The sequence below is a fragment of the Chinchilla lanigera genome, unplaced genomic scaffold (genome assembly GCF_000276665.1).
Source record: "Chinchilla lanigera isolate Chin_1 unplaced genomic scaffold, ChiLan1.0 scaffold00063, whole genome shotgun sequence".
NCBI classification, from domain to species: domain Eukaryota; kingdom Metazoa; phylum Chordata; class Mammalia; order Rodentia; family Chinchillidae; genus Chinchilla; species Chinchilla lanigera.
Genome location: NW_004955464.1, coordinates 5,940,436 through 5,957,001, shown reverse-complemented (window position 1 = coordinate 5,957,001; position 16,566 = coordinate 5,940,436). Strand labels below are relative to the sequence as shown.

Here is a 16,566-nt window from a genome sequence, read left to right as displayed (position 1 = left end):
TTTTTCTCCGGTACCGGGAACCGAACTCACGACCTTGCGCTTGCCAGGCAGGCGCTTTTGCCGCTGAGCTAAATCCCCAGCCCCTAGGATAGACTTTTTAAATGAAGCAAATTTAGCTTTGGGACAAGTATCACACTGTCCATATTTTCTCATTCACAGTGAGCCAGGAACTTCATCACCATGTCCATTGTCTGCCCAGTAGCAGGTAATGCAGTGATGAGACCTGTAGTGCTAGATGGCATTTATATTGAGGACACTTTATGTAAGGCAAAAATATAAACCTGGGAAGGGTGGCAGGTTCATTAAGCTATCCTTACTGTTATCTTACAGAAAACAGATGATTTTTATATCCACAGTAACAATTTTTATGCATAAAGTATGTTTCCATCTAGAAAGTTTAGTTTCTGTTAGTAAAATTAACATCACTCTGAGACTTGCTTTACCCCATTAAAGGAAGAGCAGGCTAGAATTAATATGACAGAAGTTTTTAATACAAGCTATTTTATCAAACAGCCAACTGTCTGTAATTTAGAATTTTCTTTTAGAAAGGTAAAATTTTGTTAATATTCCTAGTGTCAAAGTCCTAAAAAAAAAAGTCCTGAGGGGTTGGGGATATAGCTTAGCAGCACAAGGGCCCACCTGGCAAGTGCAAGGTCCTGAGTTCAATTCCCAGTACCCCACCCCCAAAACCAAACAAACAAACAAACAAAAAACACAAAGGCCTGAGAAATGTAAGTAAGCAGCTTTGTAATTAGGAAGTAACTGAGGTAGTATTTGTGAGTCAGTGAATGTAAGTTATTGTTAAACTGTTATGAAGGGTTATTTAGGGTAAGTCTATAGTGGCTGTGAATAAATTTTTTGAGACATTGTTTCACTAAGTAGTTTCTGCTGGCCTTGAATTCACTATGTAAACGAAAATGGTTTCAAACTTCTTGTGATCCTCCTGCCTCAGTGCTAGGATTCCAGGTATGCAGGGTCGGGGATATACCTCAGTGGCATAAACACCTGCCTGACAATTGCAAGTTCCTGATTTTGATTCCCAGTACCAAAAACAAAACAAAACAAAACAAATAAACCCAGCATTCCAGGCATGTACCACCAGACCCAGTTTAACAGCTATAAGTCATTTGGATTTATTTTTATTATGTTTTGGATAGATATGCATTGAAAAATAAGCAAAAGAACTACAGTATGTCATAAACTGAAGTTTTAAACTATGCTTTGTGGATTATATTTCAGTGTTTCTCAGTGACTAATACATTTAGGTTTTATACATAAATATCAATGTTAATTTTGAGTTGCCAAGCCCCTGGTGCTTTAATGCTGGGGATATATCTGTCAATGAAATTACTGAAATGAAAGAGAAAATACATCTTGTATACAGTCCGTGTTTTCATTTCTTCATGGACTAGTAACTTCCCTAAGACAGCCATCCTTGGAATCCACTGCTAGAGAATGATGAGTCAGTGGGCACCCTGTTGTCCTGATTTTTAAGCACATGGAGATACCTGGTGTTTCCTAGTAGGATTTCCTACTAGGGTATGGCTTGGTGGTCAGTTCTTTGCTTTAGTGAATGTATTCCATGTATTGGGCTGGCTTTAGGACAGGTCTTACATGATTCTCTGTGGTGAAATGTGTAAGAAATAGTGCTGGGCATATTGGCAGACAGTACTCCCAGCTACTTGGGAGGCTCAGGCAGGAGGATCTCAAGTTCAAGGCAAGCCCAGGCAACTTAGTGAGACCCCATCTCGAAAAATCCCCATCAACAACAGAAACAAAGCTTGTACATACACAAATGCATACAAACATGCACACGTGCAAACTACACACAAAAAAAAAATTTAAAAAGTAGAACCTTTTTCTTTTTATCCCGGGAAAGGAAAATGCAGTTGTTTAGTCTAAGGGTAGAATTCAATCAGTATCAGCACAGTGTTACACAGGTACCATATTTGTGGCCTGGAAATAGGAATATTTCGGGCAGCTTCTGCTTTCCCATTTAGAATCTATTATTATTAAAAATAATTATATTTTTATTTTGCTTAAAAGTAGAGTTACCATTGATATATTAGTAAATTCATCAATTCTGGGAGGTGTGTGTGTGTGTGTTTGTGCATATCTGTGCGTGTGTATGTGTGGTGTCGGTGGTCAAACCCAGGGCCTCATTCATATTCAGCAAGTGCTCTACCACTGAGCTACATCCCCAGCCCCTATCCGTCAATTCTGATTTGTGAACAATTCCCATTGTTTTTTAAGTAGGAAAATTAACTACCCAATAATCAGTTTACTAGCTTGGCTTATGAAACTAATTGTCCTCTCACATTTATCGTCACCCTGACACTAACTGTGCTGTCTCCTCAGGCTGCCTATTCCCAAACTTGAAGACACCATTCGGAGGTACCTCAATGCACAGAAGCCTCTCCTGAATGACGATCAGTTCAGGTAAACGCTGAGACCCCAAAGGGCTGTGAAAGAGGCTGGCAAGTAGTGGTGAGTGGACCAAGCTTCAGATAATGTCTGTGACTTAACTGCAGCTCTACAACCTAGAGCCCCGTTTCTGTAATTTCAGGTTTAGGAGATAGATTTTCATTCACAAAGGTCTGACCAAGCCCTGAGGTGAAAGTACTGACTCAACCAGAGCTGGTTTAGTAGCCAGAATGCCAGGTTTGTACTTGACATTGGTAGGTAAAGCTGGGCCAGCAGCTGGTACTGGTCATTAGCAAGAGGTTGAGTGTTCTTGGTAGGGAGAGCCAGGGAGGGCCACGTGGGAGACCTGAAGTTTGCTTGCTGAGTGAGTTTGCTGGGTTAAATAGTGGCCTCCCAAATTGCTGCCTTTTCTAGAGCTCAGAATGTGACCTCTTTTGGAAATAGGGTTACTGCAAATGCAGAGAGTTAGGGTGAGGTCCTACTGGAGTAGAGTAGGTCTTTAACCCAGGATGACTGGTGTCCTCAGAAGACAGAGAAGAGACACCGAGACAGTATGTGAAGACAAGAGGCATGGATTGGAGTGCCGCATCCATAAACCAAGGACAACAAAGACTACTGGCCCACCACACACTGAGAAAGATCAGCAACAGATTTTCCCCTAGTGTCGTCAGAGAGAATATGGTTCTGTGGTTGCCTTGACTTTGTATTTCTGGTCTTGAGAGCTGAGAGAGAATAAATCTTCCTTGTTTTAAGCCCCTCCCAAGATGTGATACTTTGTTATGGCAGCTCTAGGAAACTAATACATAATGGAATCTAAAAATAATGTTGGATATAAAAGAAAAAGAAAAAAGAATACCCTCCCAAATAATAATATTGATGTAGTCAAAAGGTGGATGGCATTAAACAGTCCTTTTCCATAATGGGATTTTTTTTTTTTGGTACAGATAACCGGCATTGTATTAGAATGTATTGTATTAGAATCACAAAGTTCTTTATTGGACAGTGACAGAGATGAACTGTTCATATCTAGGCTTCTGCTTTTAAATATTCCTTATGGAATATTTTAAATATCCATTTGAAATTCCTAAGATGGCAATGAATTAACAGCTACCGGTTAGTACATATTATGTTTTAGACTGTCATATATCCTCAGCTTTATAAATATTTTTTAATCTTATGAGGTGGTATTGTCTCAGAGACTGAATAACTTGTCCAGTGTCACATAATTTGAAAGTGACACACTTTTTACTCCAAACCATATGTCTTATTCTCAATGCCAAACTGCTTCCAAGAGTACAGATTCCTTTGTGAGATATTTACTGATCATCCTCATACCCTAGATTTATCTGTTGTAGGTTGACTTCTATTCAGAGGTACTGTCTCATTTCATTCCTAGCTTCCAGGAAAGGCTCTGTGTATGAGTTCTTGACCATGAACCTGAAATCATGCATTTTCTGCCATGTTTGATTCTGTCTTTTCTTGGACATTTCAGGAAAACAGAACAATTTTGTAAGAGTTTTGAAAATGGCATTGGAAAGGAACTGCACCAGCAGCTGGTTGCTCAGGACAAGCAGAATAAACATACAAGCTACATTTCAGGTAGGTAGGCTGAACTGCGGCCCTGATTTTTTCCCCAGAGCCTTCCCTAATGGAAAATAAGGTATCTTTTCTCCTGTTTTGGTCTCAGAAACATTTTTAGTAGGACCAGCATTGAAGGAATGACTCACCACCTGTTGCTGAAGCAAAATTAAGGCTGTGTGAGGTCCTCACTTAACTAAGGTGTTGCCTGTGTCCAGGGCAGTGCCTTGCTTTTTCTGTATGTGGGATCAAGACAAAACCTAATTGATGGCTGTGTCTAAAGAGGATGCAGAATTGAATCCCATGTCCTCAGAGTGTGATTCCAGATCCTCCAGAGTCTGGCTTCGCTGCCCCATCAGGCTTCATCTCTCATAACTTCCCCTGAAAAACTTCATGCTTCAAGTCTGAGCTCCATACTGTTCCTTTCATCCTTCTCTGCCTTTATCCATATTGTCCTTACTTTCATTTTTTACCTGGAAAATTCTTCCTTGGAGATCAACCCTGAACCAGTGCAGCTCTCAGTGGTCCCGGGAAAAAATGGCAAGGGGATTTAGAAAATAAAGATAAAAGACAAAAGCTGAGGTCAGGTGGGGGCCTGTTTCTGGATAGGAAAAGAGAACTGTAGGGGCATGTATTTATATACTTGAGAGGTTGATGTCACTTTCAACCTCTCTGCCTAGCAACCAACTTGCAAGCTGGAACTACTTGTTTATATGGCTCCAGGAGCTCCCCATGTTCTCTGGCTGTCTTTGTCTTAGCCCCGCTCCTGTGATTGATTTCCAGCTTCAGCCGCTCCCAACAGAGATCCAGGTAGCCTCAGTCCTTTTACCTCTCCATTCAGAACTGGTTACTTCCACCCTTTTTCCTTTGGTACTTTTAATTTATTATTATTTTTATTAGTACATGTTTGCAGTACCTTCAGTTTATAATAATCTGAGGGAGTAGGTACACATACACAATACAGTTTAGTGCTCATCTCAAGTTTATGACATATAATGTTTACATTCATTGAGGTTATTAGGTTCCTGTATGTGGCATGTCTTTATTCTACTTATTTTACCTTCCCCTCCTCCTTTCCTCTCACTCACCTTCTCTTGGACATCTTCCCATTTGCAAAAGATCTGTCCACTTGTTTCCTTCTATCCATCCTTTATGTTTTTTGTTCATTCTTTGCCTCACTCAGATGAGAGACACTATGTGGTTTTTAAGCTTTTGTGTCTGATTTATTTCAGTCAACATTATATTTTCCAGGTACATCCATGTACCTATTAATGTCTCAAATTTGTCTTTATAGCTGAGTAATATTGCATTACATATAGATACCACATTTTCTTTATCATCTGTTGGTGGGTATGCAGGTTGCTTTTAGGGTTTAGCTATTATGAATTGTGCTGCTATAAATACTGTTATGTAACTGTCACTGTAGTATGATGTCTTTAGCTCTTTAGGGAAGGTACCTAGAAGAGGGATAGCTATTTCACATGGAATTTCTAATTTCATTCTTTGAGGAATTTCCTTAGTGGTTGTAGAGTACTAGTTTACATTCCCATCAACAATGTAGGAGGGTTCCTTTTTCACTGTAGTGATGGCATCATTTATTATTTTTTGATTTCTTGATGATTGCCATGCTTCCTGGTTTAGTTTATATTTTCATCAAGGTTATACATGCCCATCACTTAAAGAATCAGATGGTTCTATATAACCTGTTAAAAAAAGAACAGTTGTTTGCCCCTCCCCTAATTTCATAATTCTTAGCTTCTTTAAGCTCCTTTTCTGAAACATACTCCCATATAGCTAAATTATATACTTACATTACTTCATCTGATCTTTTTAGTTTTAGGCATTATCTGTTGACATTTTTCATGGTTAATCTTGATTGCAAACTTAACTGGTTTGAGAGCTGCCTAGGAGATTAGTAAGCCACACTTGCAGGTGTGTCTGGGTAGGTCATGGGATATGACCTTGGGGACTCTGTCTAGTCCCTGGCCCCTTACCCTTGGGGTCTCTCCCTGCTGTCCTTACTTTCTGGCTGCCATGAACTGAGCAGCTTTCCTCTGCTTTGCCCTTGAACCACGATGTTTCTGCCTTGGGGCTGGCCAGCAATGGACTAAACCCCCTGAAATCTTAAGCCAAAATAAACCTTTCCTTCTTTAACTTACAGATATTCCATATTTTATTCTGACAATAGAAAGGAAACTAATACAACATGTCACTAACAAATATTAGAATTTGGCAGTTTTTATATCCCCTCACATGAGTGTACACACTTCTTAGCCTGCATTTTTCCAATATAGTTATTTAAAATATTAACTCAATATCTCATGTTTATACTGTCACAGTCATATAAATGCTATAGTCAGCTGAGTTATGTAGCATACTGGGATTGGTTTTCCTTTCCTAGACAAACTTTTTGTTTTCTCTGAAGTTAATATTGATTGCTTTATTTTTGTTCTCTTTATGCTTAATAGTGTATCCCTACCCACCTCCCAATTATTCTAAATCTCTGAAGATAGGAAAGCATACTACATATTTTATTAATTTTGGGTTTTTCTCACAAAGTCTTTTCCAGAACTTGACTTGCTTTCGTCTGGATTGCAAACTCCTGGCCTGTGGCGAAACTGCTGTCTTTGGATCTTTCATCATCTGCCAGGGCATTTCTTCATTCTTCTCCTGCTGGAACTCCTGTTTCTTGGGTTTTATACTTTATCCTTCCTTGGTCTTTCTTTTACTTTGTCAGAGCACATATGCTTTTTGGTATCTGGAATTAGGACGTTTTACTTCTTAGTTACTTTCTTGTTGCTGAGACAAAATACTCGACACCCACAGTTTAAAGGAGGAAAGGTTTATTTTGGCTCATGGTTTGTAGAGATTTCAGTCCATACACAGGGTAGCGTGGCCAATGGGTATGGCAGAGGTGAAACAACGTATGGCGTGGCAGCAGGAAGCAGAGAGGAATCAAGGGAAAAGAAGGGATACACCACGCCCACAGTGACCCACCTCTTCCCACCAGGCTTCACCTCCCAACATCACCCCTGACTGCAAACCCATCAGTAGACTGATTGAGTAAAGAGTATCACACACCTGTGATCCAGGCACCTCCCAAAAGCCCCACTATGAGCACATGAGACTTTGGGGGACATTTTAAATATAAACCATAACAACCATGAAAAGCAAAAGTTTTAAAACTGCGCTCTTGCTTCAGTGATAGTTTGTTCAGCCAGGTTGTAGATCATTTTCCCACAGAATCCTGGAGGTTCCATTGTCTTTCAGCTTCCAGTATTGCATTTGTTAAATCTCATGTGATTCTGAGTCCTGGTCCTTTGACTGCTTCTTCTCTTTGCTCTGTCCCTGGGAATTTTTAGGTATTTCTGTTTGTCCCCAGTGTTTTGAAATTTCTGAGGATGTATTTTGGTGTGGGTCTGTTTGCACCCATCGTGCTGGGGAACTGTGTGATTCCTTTGACTCCAGAATCTCAGTTCTTTTTCTTATTTCTTTATTTCCTCCTTTTCATTTTTCATGCTTTTTCTTTTTGGAACTCTTTCAGAAGTAGAATTTCTGATCCTGGCCCTTTGGTTTTTTTTAATCTTTTCTCTTAGGTTTCTTTGTGTTTTGCTCTTTTTCTTTTGCTGTCTGGTAGATTTACCTATCTTCTAATCTTTCTGTTGCGTTTGTAAGTCATCATTTTCTATTTTTCTTCTTTTCAAGAGCTCTTTTTTTCCCTTGTACTGTAGATTAAACCCAGAAAGTACTAAGTTACATCCCTACCCCTTTTTATTTTGAGGTAGTGTCTCACTGTATTGTCCAGGGTGGCCTCAAACTTGTGATCCTCCTGTTTCAGCATCCTAAGTAGCTATACTTACAGGCGTGTGATACTATGGTTAGCTCCAAGAGTTTTTGTTCTTAGGATTTTTTTTTTTTTTAATACACTTGTTTATCTCCAGAGCTTTTTTTTTTTCACCCTTCATAATCTTTCAACTCCAAGTTGCTTTTTTCCTGTTTGTTTTGTCTCTTTTTTTTTTTTTCTGGATGCTTTTTCATCCTTCCTTGTTGTCTTAGCTATGAATGAGATATTAAAAAGTTTTGGTGGCTCTGTGGATGAGGGTGGGGCTTTATAGTAATGTGATTTTGCTAACCTCTTTTCTTGTGGCACACCTAGTGGTTGCAATTTTAGATCAGATTTCCCCCGTTGGGATTTTCCAGAAAAGGTTGCTAGTTTGTAGAGTAGGATAAGGGAGGGAGGTGGAAGAACTCAGCTATAGGTACAATAAGGAGGAAGATTTAAGAACTCAGCTGTGATTTACATTTTACTTGATTCAAAGAATAAATCTTAAGCGGGGGGAGGGAATAATGGGTGGTGATGATGGTCTAATTATTTTTCCACTAGATATATCCAGGCTACTAAGCACTGAGAACTTGGGAGGCTCTGGTGTGTAAATCAGGTTGTTTCTTGCCTGTCTCTTTTTCCAGTTCAGGATTGGCCTTCTTTATTCTGATTTGGTCACTGGCACTTACCTTTGAGCTTTTAATATTGCTCTTTTCTCAGTCTCTTGGCCTTACTGGTTTATGTCTCTTTAGAAGTAATTTACTCAAGAATGGGCTGGGGGTGAGAAGCATGAATTCATGTCTTCTTTCATCAAATATGTTTTACCCATTGGTACTGTTTTTCTTTCATCATTTTAGTGCATCACATTACATTTGAGTTGTTTGTTGTCTTCACCAGAGCTCTTAGGAACCAAAGACCACATCCTGTTTCCCTCTGAATCCCTTGGACCAGGGCCTACCTTTGATTTTCAAGGAACGGAAATGAATGAATGGACTGATGAGCAAATGACAGATAAATTTTCATTGATTAATCTTTTTCCTGGTGTTACCTATGAAAATGATTTTCCCCAGTGGAAGATGGTCCTTGTTTATAGTCTATCCATGTTTGCTGAGCCCAGCAGGAACTTCCCTTGCAGATACATTTCCTGGTAAAAAATCGCTTCTGGAAGTTTTACCGCCAAAACATCCACAGGGCTGCAAAGGGCTGAGCGATAGTCGTGCACTGATAGTTATTTCTAATTGTTTTCTGAGTTCTTCCTAAGAGTGTACAGATGTACCTAGCACTCAGAAGGACAGTGATATACTGTCATCCACCTGCCATTAAGGAGATAATTGAGGGTGAATACTGCCCCTGAAAAGAGATGAATCAAAGAGAAACATACAGAGATGAAGTGCAAATTAACCATTCAGTTCTAGCATGCGGTGTCACTGTGTTTTATTCCTTTAAGAACCAAGAAAGGAAATACAATGGGAAGAACAAGTGATTGATAGACATTAGGGAAATGCAGATCACACACAATGGTACACTATTTCACAGACGCACAAGCTGGGTGTGGTGGCTGCACCTGGAATCGCAACTACTCGAGAGGCTGAAGCAGCAGGAGCGGGAGTTGGCAGTTGGCTTGGACAACATAGTACGATCTCATGGAAAAAAGAATACAAGTGTTGGTGAGGATTGGAGGTTGGAACCCTCACGTACAGCCACTTTGGAAAATGACCTGGAAGTTCCTAAAAAGGCTTAACAGAGTCAAGTATGGGGTGGCGCATGCCTGTAATCCCAGAACTCTGGGAGGCTGAGGCAGGAGATTGTGAATTTGAGCCCAGCTTGGGCACCTTAGCAACTTACTGAGACCCTATCTCAAAATTTAAAAAAGGTCAAGGATATAGCTCAGTAAGGGTCTTGAGTTCAATCATCACTACTGAAAAAAAGCTCAGCAGGGACCTCATAACCAAGCAATTCCACTCATGTCTATCAATACATACATATAGATATATATTTAGATATCTATCTACTATACTACCATCAATATAACTATCTACTATCTATAGATATGTATCTATATTTATAATTTATATATATATATGTTTGTATTTGTATCTATATCCTCAAGAGAATTGAGAGCATGTGTCCACACAAAAACTTGCATATTAGCAATATAATTTATAATAGCTAAGAAGTAGAAACTATCCAGATATCTATTAACTGATGAATGGATGAACAAAATGTAGTATATTCATACAATGGAACATTATTTGACAATAAAAAGAAATGCTACCTGCTACATCATGGATGAACCTCAAAAACATTGAAAGTGACAGAATCCAGATGCAAAAGACCATCATATATTGTATGATCCCATATATATGTCAGAAATTATTGCACAGTCAAAAAATAATCATGGGATTCCACCCTGTGGAGGTTGATGTCATGTGTACTGCCTATCCTGGAATTTTTTTTTAAATTTTACTTTTAGGGGCTGCACTTTTTTTTCTTCCTGTCTTTTTGAGGCAGGGTCTTGCTATACAGTTCAGGCTGGCCTTGAGCTCACTTTGTAGCCCAGGCTGGACTCAAACTTGCAATGATCCTCCTGCCTCAGCCCCCCCCGAATGCTGGGGTTACAGGTGTGCATCCCCACACTCGGCTTTGCACTAACTCTTTATATTGGCTTTTTTCTCTTTTTTTCATAGGACCCTGGTTTGATATGTATTTAACTGCTCGAGAGTCCATTGTTCTGAACTTTAATCCATTTATGGCATTCAATCCTGACCCCAAATCTGAGTACAATGACCAGCTTATCCGGGCAACCAACATGGTTGTTTCTGCTGTCAGGTTTCTGAAGACGCTGCGGGCTGGCCTTCTGGAGCCAGAGGTGTTCCACCTGAACCCTGCCAAAAGTGACACCAATACCTTTAAGAGACTCATCCGCTTTGTGCCTTCCTTTCTGTCCTGGTATGGGGCATACTTGGTCAATGCATATCCCCTAGATATGTCCCAGTATTTTCGGCTTTTCAATTCAACTCGTTTACCCAAACCCAGTCGGGATGAACTGTTTACTGACGACAAGGCCAGACATCTGCTGGTCCTAAGAAAAGGACATTTCTATGTCTTTGATGTCCTGGATCAAAATGGGAACATCGTGAGCCCCTCAGAAATCCAGGCTCATTTGAAGTACATTCTCGCAGACAGCAGCCCTGTGCCCGAGTTTCCTCTGACCTTCCTGACCAGTGAGAACCGGGACGTGTGGGCAGAGCTCAGGCAGAAGCTGCTGCACAGCGGCAATGAGGAGACCCTGCGGAAGGTGGACTCTGCTGTGTTCTGCCTCTGCCTAGATGACTTCTCCATTAAGGACCTTGTCCACTTGTCTCACACCATGCTGCACGGCGATGGCACGAACCGATGGTTTGACAAATCCTTTAACCTCATTGTAGCCCAGGATGGCTCTGCCGCTGTCCACTTTGAGCATGCGTGGGGTGACGGTGTAGCTGTGCTCAGGTTTTTCAATGAAGTGTTTAAAGATAGCACTCAGACCCCTGCCATCACTCCCCAGAACCAGCCAGCCGCCACCAACTCTTCTGCATCTGTGCAGAAACTGAGCTTCAAGCTGAACGATGCCTTGAAGGCGGGCATCACAGCTGCTAAGGAAAAGTTTGATGCCACCATGAAAACCTTAACCATTGACTGTATCCAGTTTCAGAGAGCAGGCAAAGAATTCTTGAAGAAGCAGAAGCTGAGCCCTGACGCAGTGGTCCAGCTGGCCTTCCAGATGGCTTTCCTGCGGCAATACGGGCAGACGGTGGCCACCTACGAGTCCTGCAGCACCGCAGCCTTCAAGCATGGCCGCACCGAGACCATCCGGCCAGCCTCCATCTTCACAAAGAGATGCTCCGAGGCCTTTGTCAGGGAGCCCTCCAGGCACAGCGCTGGCGAGCTCCACCAGATGGTGGCTGAGTGCTCCAAGTACCATGGCCAGCTGACCAAAGAGGCAGCAATGGGTGAGGCGGGGTGGGGAGCATGCCTTTGGTTCCTGTTGCCTTGGTGCCTAGTCAGCTTCCATAATGTTCCACCCTGCACCTGAGTTCTAGCCTGTCGCTAGGTTTGTTCCCCCTGCCACATCCCAGAATGATTGCTTCCCACCCTAGCAATCTGAAGAGCCAAACCCGCCACTTGGGATAGGAATGACCTCATGTCCTCCACAGAAATGGGGAAATGCGTCTAACTTTCCCCTCATTTAAGGTCACTTTCAGCTATAACACATAATTCATTCTCTCTCTCTCCCTTATCTTATTGGTTACCAGACTCACTTCTGACAATGTAAGATTTCTGTGCTACAGCCTCTCTTGCTTCTCCTCAGATATTGGCTCCCTATCAATAGAATATCTCAGAAGCACTTCCGAATTTCAAGTGTCATCCTTCTCTGATAAAATTTAAGACTTCTCTGATAAAATTTAAGACTTGGAAAAGATGTGGCAGATCCCTTAGTCCAGTCCTTCTGTGTAGCTGTAAAGTCCTGACACTGAAGGGGACCTCGGAGACCTAGTGTTCTTCTTTTCCATTTGTAGGTAGGAAAATGAGACCACTGGCTCAGTGTTATACAGCAATACAAGGCTGACTCAGTCTGGCCTTTTACATGTAGATTGGACTTTTAGTTTTGTCGTACTTTTTTTGTGTGTGTATGCATGTTTTTTTTGTGTGTATGCATGTTTAAATCAGCCTTAAACATGCTAAGCACATGCTCTGCCACTGAGCTACACTCCCAGCATGATCTAGTTTTTGAGTCTGTAGCTTTTTTGTATGGACTTGACAGTTTCACTATGACTGAATTTTTAAAACCATGCTTCCAGGCCAGGGATTTAGCTCAGGGGCACAGTGCCTTCCTGGCAAGCATGAGGTCCTGAGTTTGATTCCTGGTACACGCCCCCCCCAAAAAAAGAACCATGCCTCCGTGTTATGCTCAGTTTTTAGCTCAGCTGTTGACAGCGGAAAATATAGTTTTAAAATCATGTAAAATATTCTGGAATGAGCTGCTCCAAAGGTAAGTGAGCTGGAGGTATGCATGCAGAGGTAGACAGACCCTTCTTCCTCTCTGCAGGATGCTGTGAAGAGGATCACTACCATGGCTGGGGGGTTTGCCTATGGTCCTTTCAGTTCTGAGGTTCTTTTTCCATTTTGTCTCTTGACAGGACAGGGCTTTGACCGACATTTGTTTGCGCTGCGGTACCTGGCGACAGCCAGAGGGACTTCCCTGCCTGAGCTCTACCTAGACCCTGCATATGGGCAGATAAACCACAACATTCTGTCCACCAGCACGCTGAGCAGCCCTGCAGTGAGCCTTGGTGGCTTTGCCCCTGTGGTCCCCGATGGCTTTGGCATTGGCTATGCCGTTCATGACAACTGGATAGGCTGCAATGTCTCTTCCTATCCAGGACGCAATGCCCGGGAGTTTCTGCAGTGTGTTGAGAAGTCCTTAGAAGACATGTTTGATGTCTTTGAAGGCAAATCCATTAAAACTTAGCTTGCAGGTGGGTGGGCAGCTTTTGTTGCTTCCTCTTGCAAAAATGGTATTCTGTGCAGCCAATGGGTGCTATTTTATGCTTAAACTAATCATGGGTGCCTAAACAGCCAATGCTTGAGCTGTAAGATCAGGGTTTTAAAACTAAACATACCGTCCAGGCGTTGATGGTGTATACTGTAATCCTAACACTTAGGAGGCTGAGGCAGGAGGATTGCTTTGAGTTCGAGGCCAGCCAAGGCTACATAGTGAGTTTGTGACCAGTCTGAACTGCATAGCGAGACCGTGTCTCAAAAACAAACAAAAATTAAACATATCATTTCTGAGTGGGAGTAGATTACAACTAAAGATAATGAGAGATCTGTTTTTTATCAGGGGATAAGGTTTGGAAAAATAACTCAGGGTTATTTACTGTGTAGGCAGAAATACAGTAGAAGTTTTGCTTGGAAATGCTTCTTAATTTTTCCCTTAAACCTAGTTTCTTAATCCCCAGAAAGAACTTTGCAGCTGTAAATTCAGGTAGCAGTGAGTTCCCATGGGGCCCGGGCTCTTCAGGTGGTATAGGAATCAGTTTCATCCTCTCTGTAAACTTACCTCCCTTTCTTGGCATGGTGTCTGTTTAAAAGCACTCTTTGTTTTCCTAAGGAGAAAACTGCTCTGCAATAAAGGCTTTTCCCATGGATGTTGGGACTGTGGTTCTTACTCTTCTTCCAGCCAAATGAAGATTTAGAATGGGCACGTGTCTGAAGCGGGTGTGCTAGTTATGGCCGTAGGAGGCAGATATTGGACAGCCTTTTGCAGTAGAGAACATCTCCACTGAGTGAAATAAACACAGAACTTTATTCTCTCCCGTTTATTGTTAGAACACTGCAGTAATATGGAAGGATGGGTATTTTTAATTCGATTTTTGAAAAGGAAGGAGTTTTGTGTTTAATCCTACCATATCCTCAGTAGCTTCCTACTGAGTGAGTCACTGCTATAGCTGGATTTGAAATTTGGTATAGGTCAGTCACAAGTCATGTTCAGTGCATTACTTCATTTAATTTTCTGTATAATTCGTGTAGCATTGCTGGGCATGGTGGCACACCCCTGTAATCCCAGCACCCAGGAGGCTGAGGAAGGAGGATCGCTGAATTCAAGGCCAGCCTAAACTGCACAATGAGACCTTGTCTCAAAAAACCAAAAATAATAATTCCTATAGCATGAGGTGTTACAAAGATTAACAACAGGCAAGGCACTTGGCACATAGCTGAAATTTAGTGTTCCGTTACTGCTGTGGGAATGCCTGTTGCTTCTCTTCTGAGTGAAGTGCTAAGCCCTTGATAGGAAGTTCCCTGCAGCATTAACATGTAAGCCCAATGTGTCAGCAATGTTGCAGGGCCAACAGACTGTACTTAATGCTGAGATTTGGGGTGAACGTCCTGGGCTGCACACCTTGGTACATGCTGGCTGGTCACAGGGCTCAGCATTCCCCTGACAAACCCTATCCTTCTTGGTTATCCGCGAATCACGTGATAAAGGGTTCTACATGGTAACCAGGATGGCAAACACACTTCACTGTTAAGCCTCAGCCCAACTAGGACTCATACACAAGTTTACACATTTGTGTCCATCACCTGTAAGGCTCTTCTCTAGGCACTGGCTGACTTGATCCTGTGTGCTGAGTATGTTGCGGGGCTGGGGAGGACACTGAGTAAGTGGCAGAACCGGGGCCGGCTCGCCTGACCCCTTCCTTATTCAGTGCTCAGTGTCCCTTTGTTTATACATACGGTAATGACATCTGGCACCAGCTGGCCTCCCAGCTCAGGAGAATGAACTTTGTCCACTTAGTCCCTGCTGTCCCTGACCTTAAAGCAGCTCCCCTGCTTGTGCAGGTGGTTTTCTGTCTCCATGACCTCTGTGCAGACACAACCACACCAGCCTTTCTGGAGACATATCTCCTCCTCAGAGTACCTCCAGGACCCCCAAACTGGGTTTGTGGCTACGTGACTTCTGTCTTTGCTTTTTCTTTTTTTTTTTTTTTGGTACCAGGAATTGAACTTGTGACACTGCACTTGCCAGGCAAGCGCTGTGCTGCTGAGCTATACAGTATCCCCGGCAATGACTTACATCTTTTAAAAAACTCTGCTTGCTTTTCTTCTTTCTTTTTTTCTCTCTTCCTTTTTCTGTTTTTCTTTCTTCACTGATTGATTGAGTCAAGGTCTCACTACATAGTCCAGGTTGGCCTTGAACTCACAGTGATCTTTCTGCCCCAGCCTCCGGAGTGCTGGGATTATAGGCGTGCACACCCTGCCTGGCCCCTGGTTTTATTCACATACCAGATAAAATGTATAATTCAGTTATTTTAGCATATAGTTATTGCAAACATCACCACAATCAGAACATTTTCTGATTTTCTTCCCAGAAAGAAAACCCATTCCTGTTCTATTCTCTTCCTCCAGCCTAACTTCCCCAAGCCCTAGACAATCATTTATCTTTGTTCATAGATTTTCCTATTCTGAAAATTTCATGTAAATAAAATCATATATGCGACCTTTTATAACTGGGTTCTTTCACTTAGTATGTTTTCAGTGTTTACCCATGTTCTAGCGTAGGTTGTTTACACTTTGGGGTTACTGGAATAATGCTGCTGTGAACATTTGTAAATTGCATTTGGTGGGGGTACTTAGGATTAAGCCCAGAGCCTTCACAGTGAGCTACATCCCCAGCCCCACCCTCTTGGTTTTTTGAGACAAGGTCTCACTACACAGTGCAGGCTCTACTCGAACTCATAATGCTCCTGCCTGAGCCTCCCAAGCCCTCCCTCCTCCCTTTAAGAAAAGGTTTCACTAAATTGTCCTGAGCTCCACTTACAATGCTGGGATTACAGATGTGTGCCACACATTTTATGTAGATATTTTCATTCCCTTAAGTACCTAGGAGTGGAACTGCTGGGTCTTGTAACTCTGAGTAGTTGCTTATGGAGCAGCCAGACTTTTAGACCATTATACACTCCCACCAGCAGGGGATGAAATTCAGTTTCTCCATGTCCTCACCAATACTTGCTAATCATCTGTTAATTCTGATTGTAGCCATTTTATTTTGATGGGTGTGAAGTTCACTGTTTGCCAATTTGAAGAGAAGCAAGCAGCAGCTGTTCAGTAGTTTTCAGTCTTTTCATTTAACAAGAAACAGCCAGATTCCTCAGGCATCTTCAGGGATCAGGCGGGACAGGCACTAGTTAGCACTAGAT

The 16,566-nt window shown here is 42.0% G+C and overlaps 1 protein-coding gene across 1 annotated transcript in view; it reads left to right on the top strand.

Moving 5' to 3' along the window:
• The window catches only part of Cpt2 (carnitine palmitoyltransferase 2), a 27,340-nt gene extending 13,324 nt beyond the window's left edge, over positions 1 to 14,016 (top strand). The window contains exons 2-5 of the mRNA XM_005398561.1: positions 2,359 to 2,439; positions 3,917 to 4,023; positions 10,513 to 11,817; positions 13,006 to 14,016. Coding sequence (XP_005398618.1) covers positions 2,359 to 2,439; positions 3,917 to 4,023; positions 10,513 to 11,817; positions 13,006 to 13,337 — 1,825 coding nt within the window. The 3' untranslated portion in view covers positions 13,338 to 14,016. The remainder of the gene's footprint in view (positions 1 to 2,358; positions 2,440 to 3,916; positions 4,024 to 10,512; positions 11,818 to 13,005) is intronic.
• Positions 14,017 to 16,566: the final 2,550 nt, after the last annotated feature.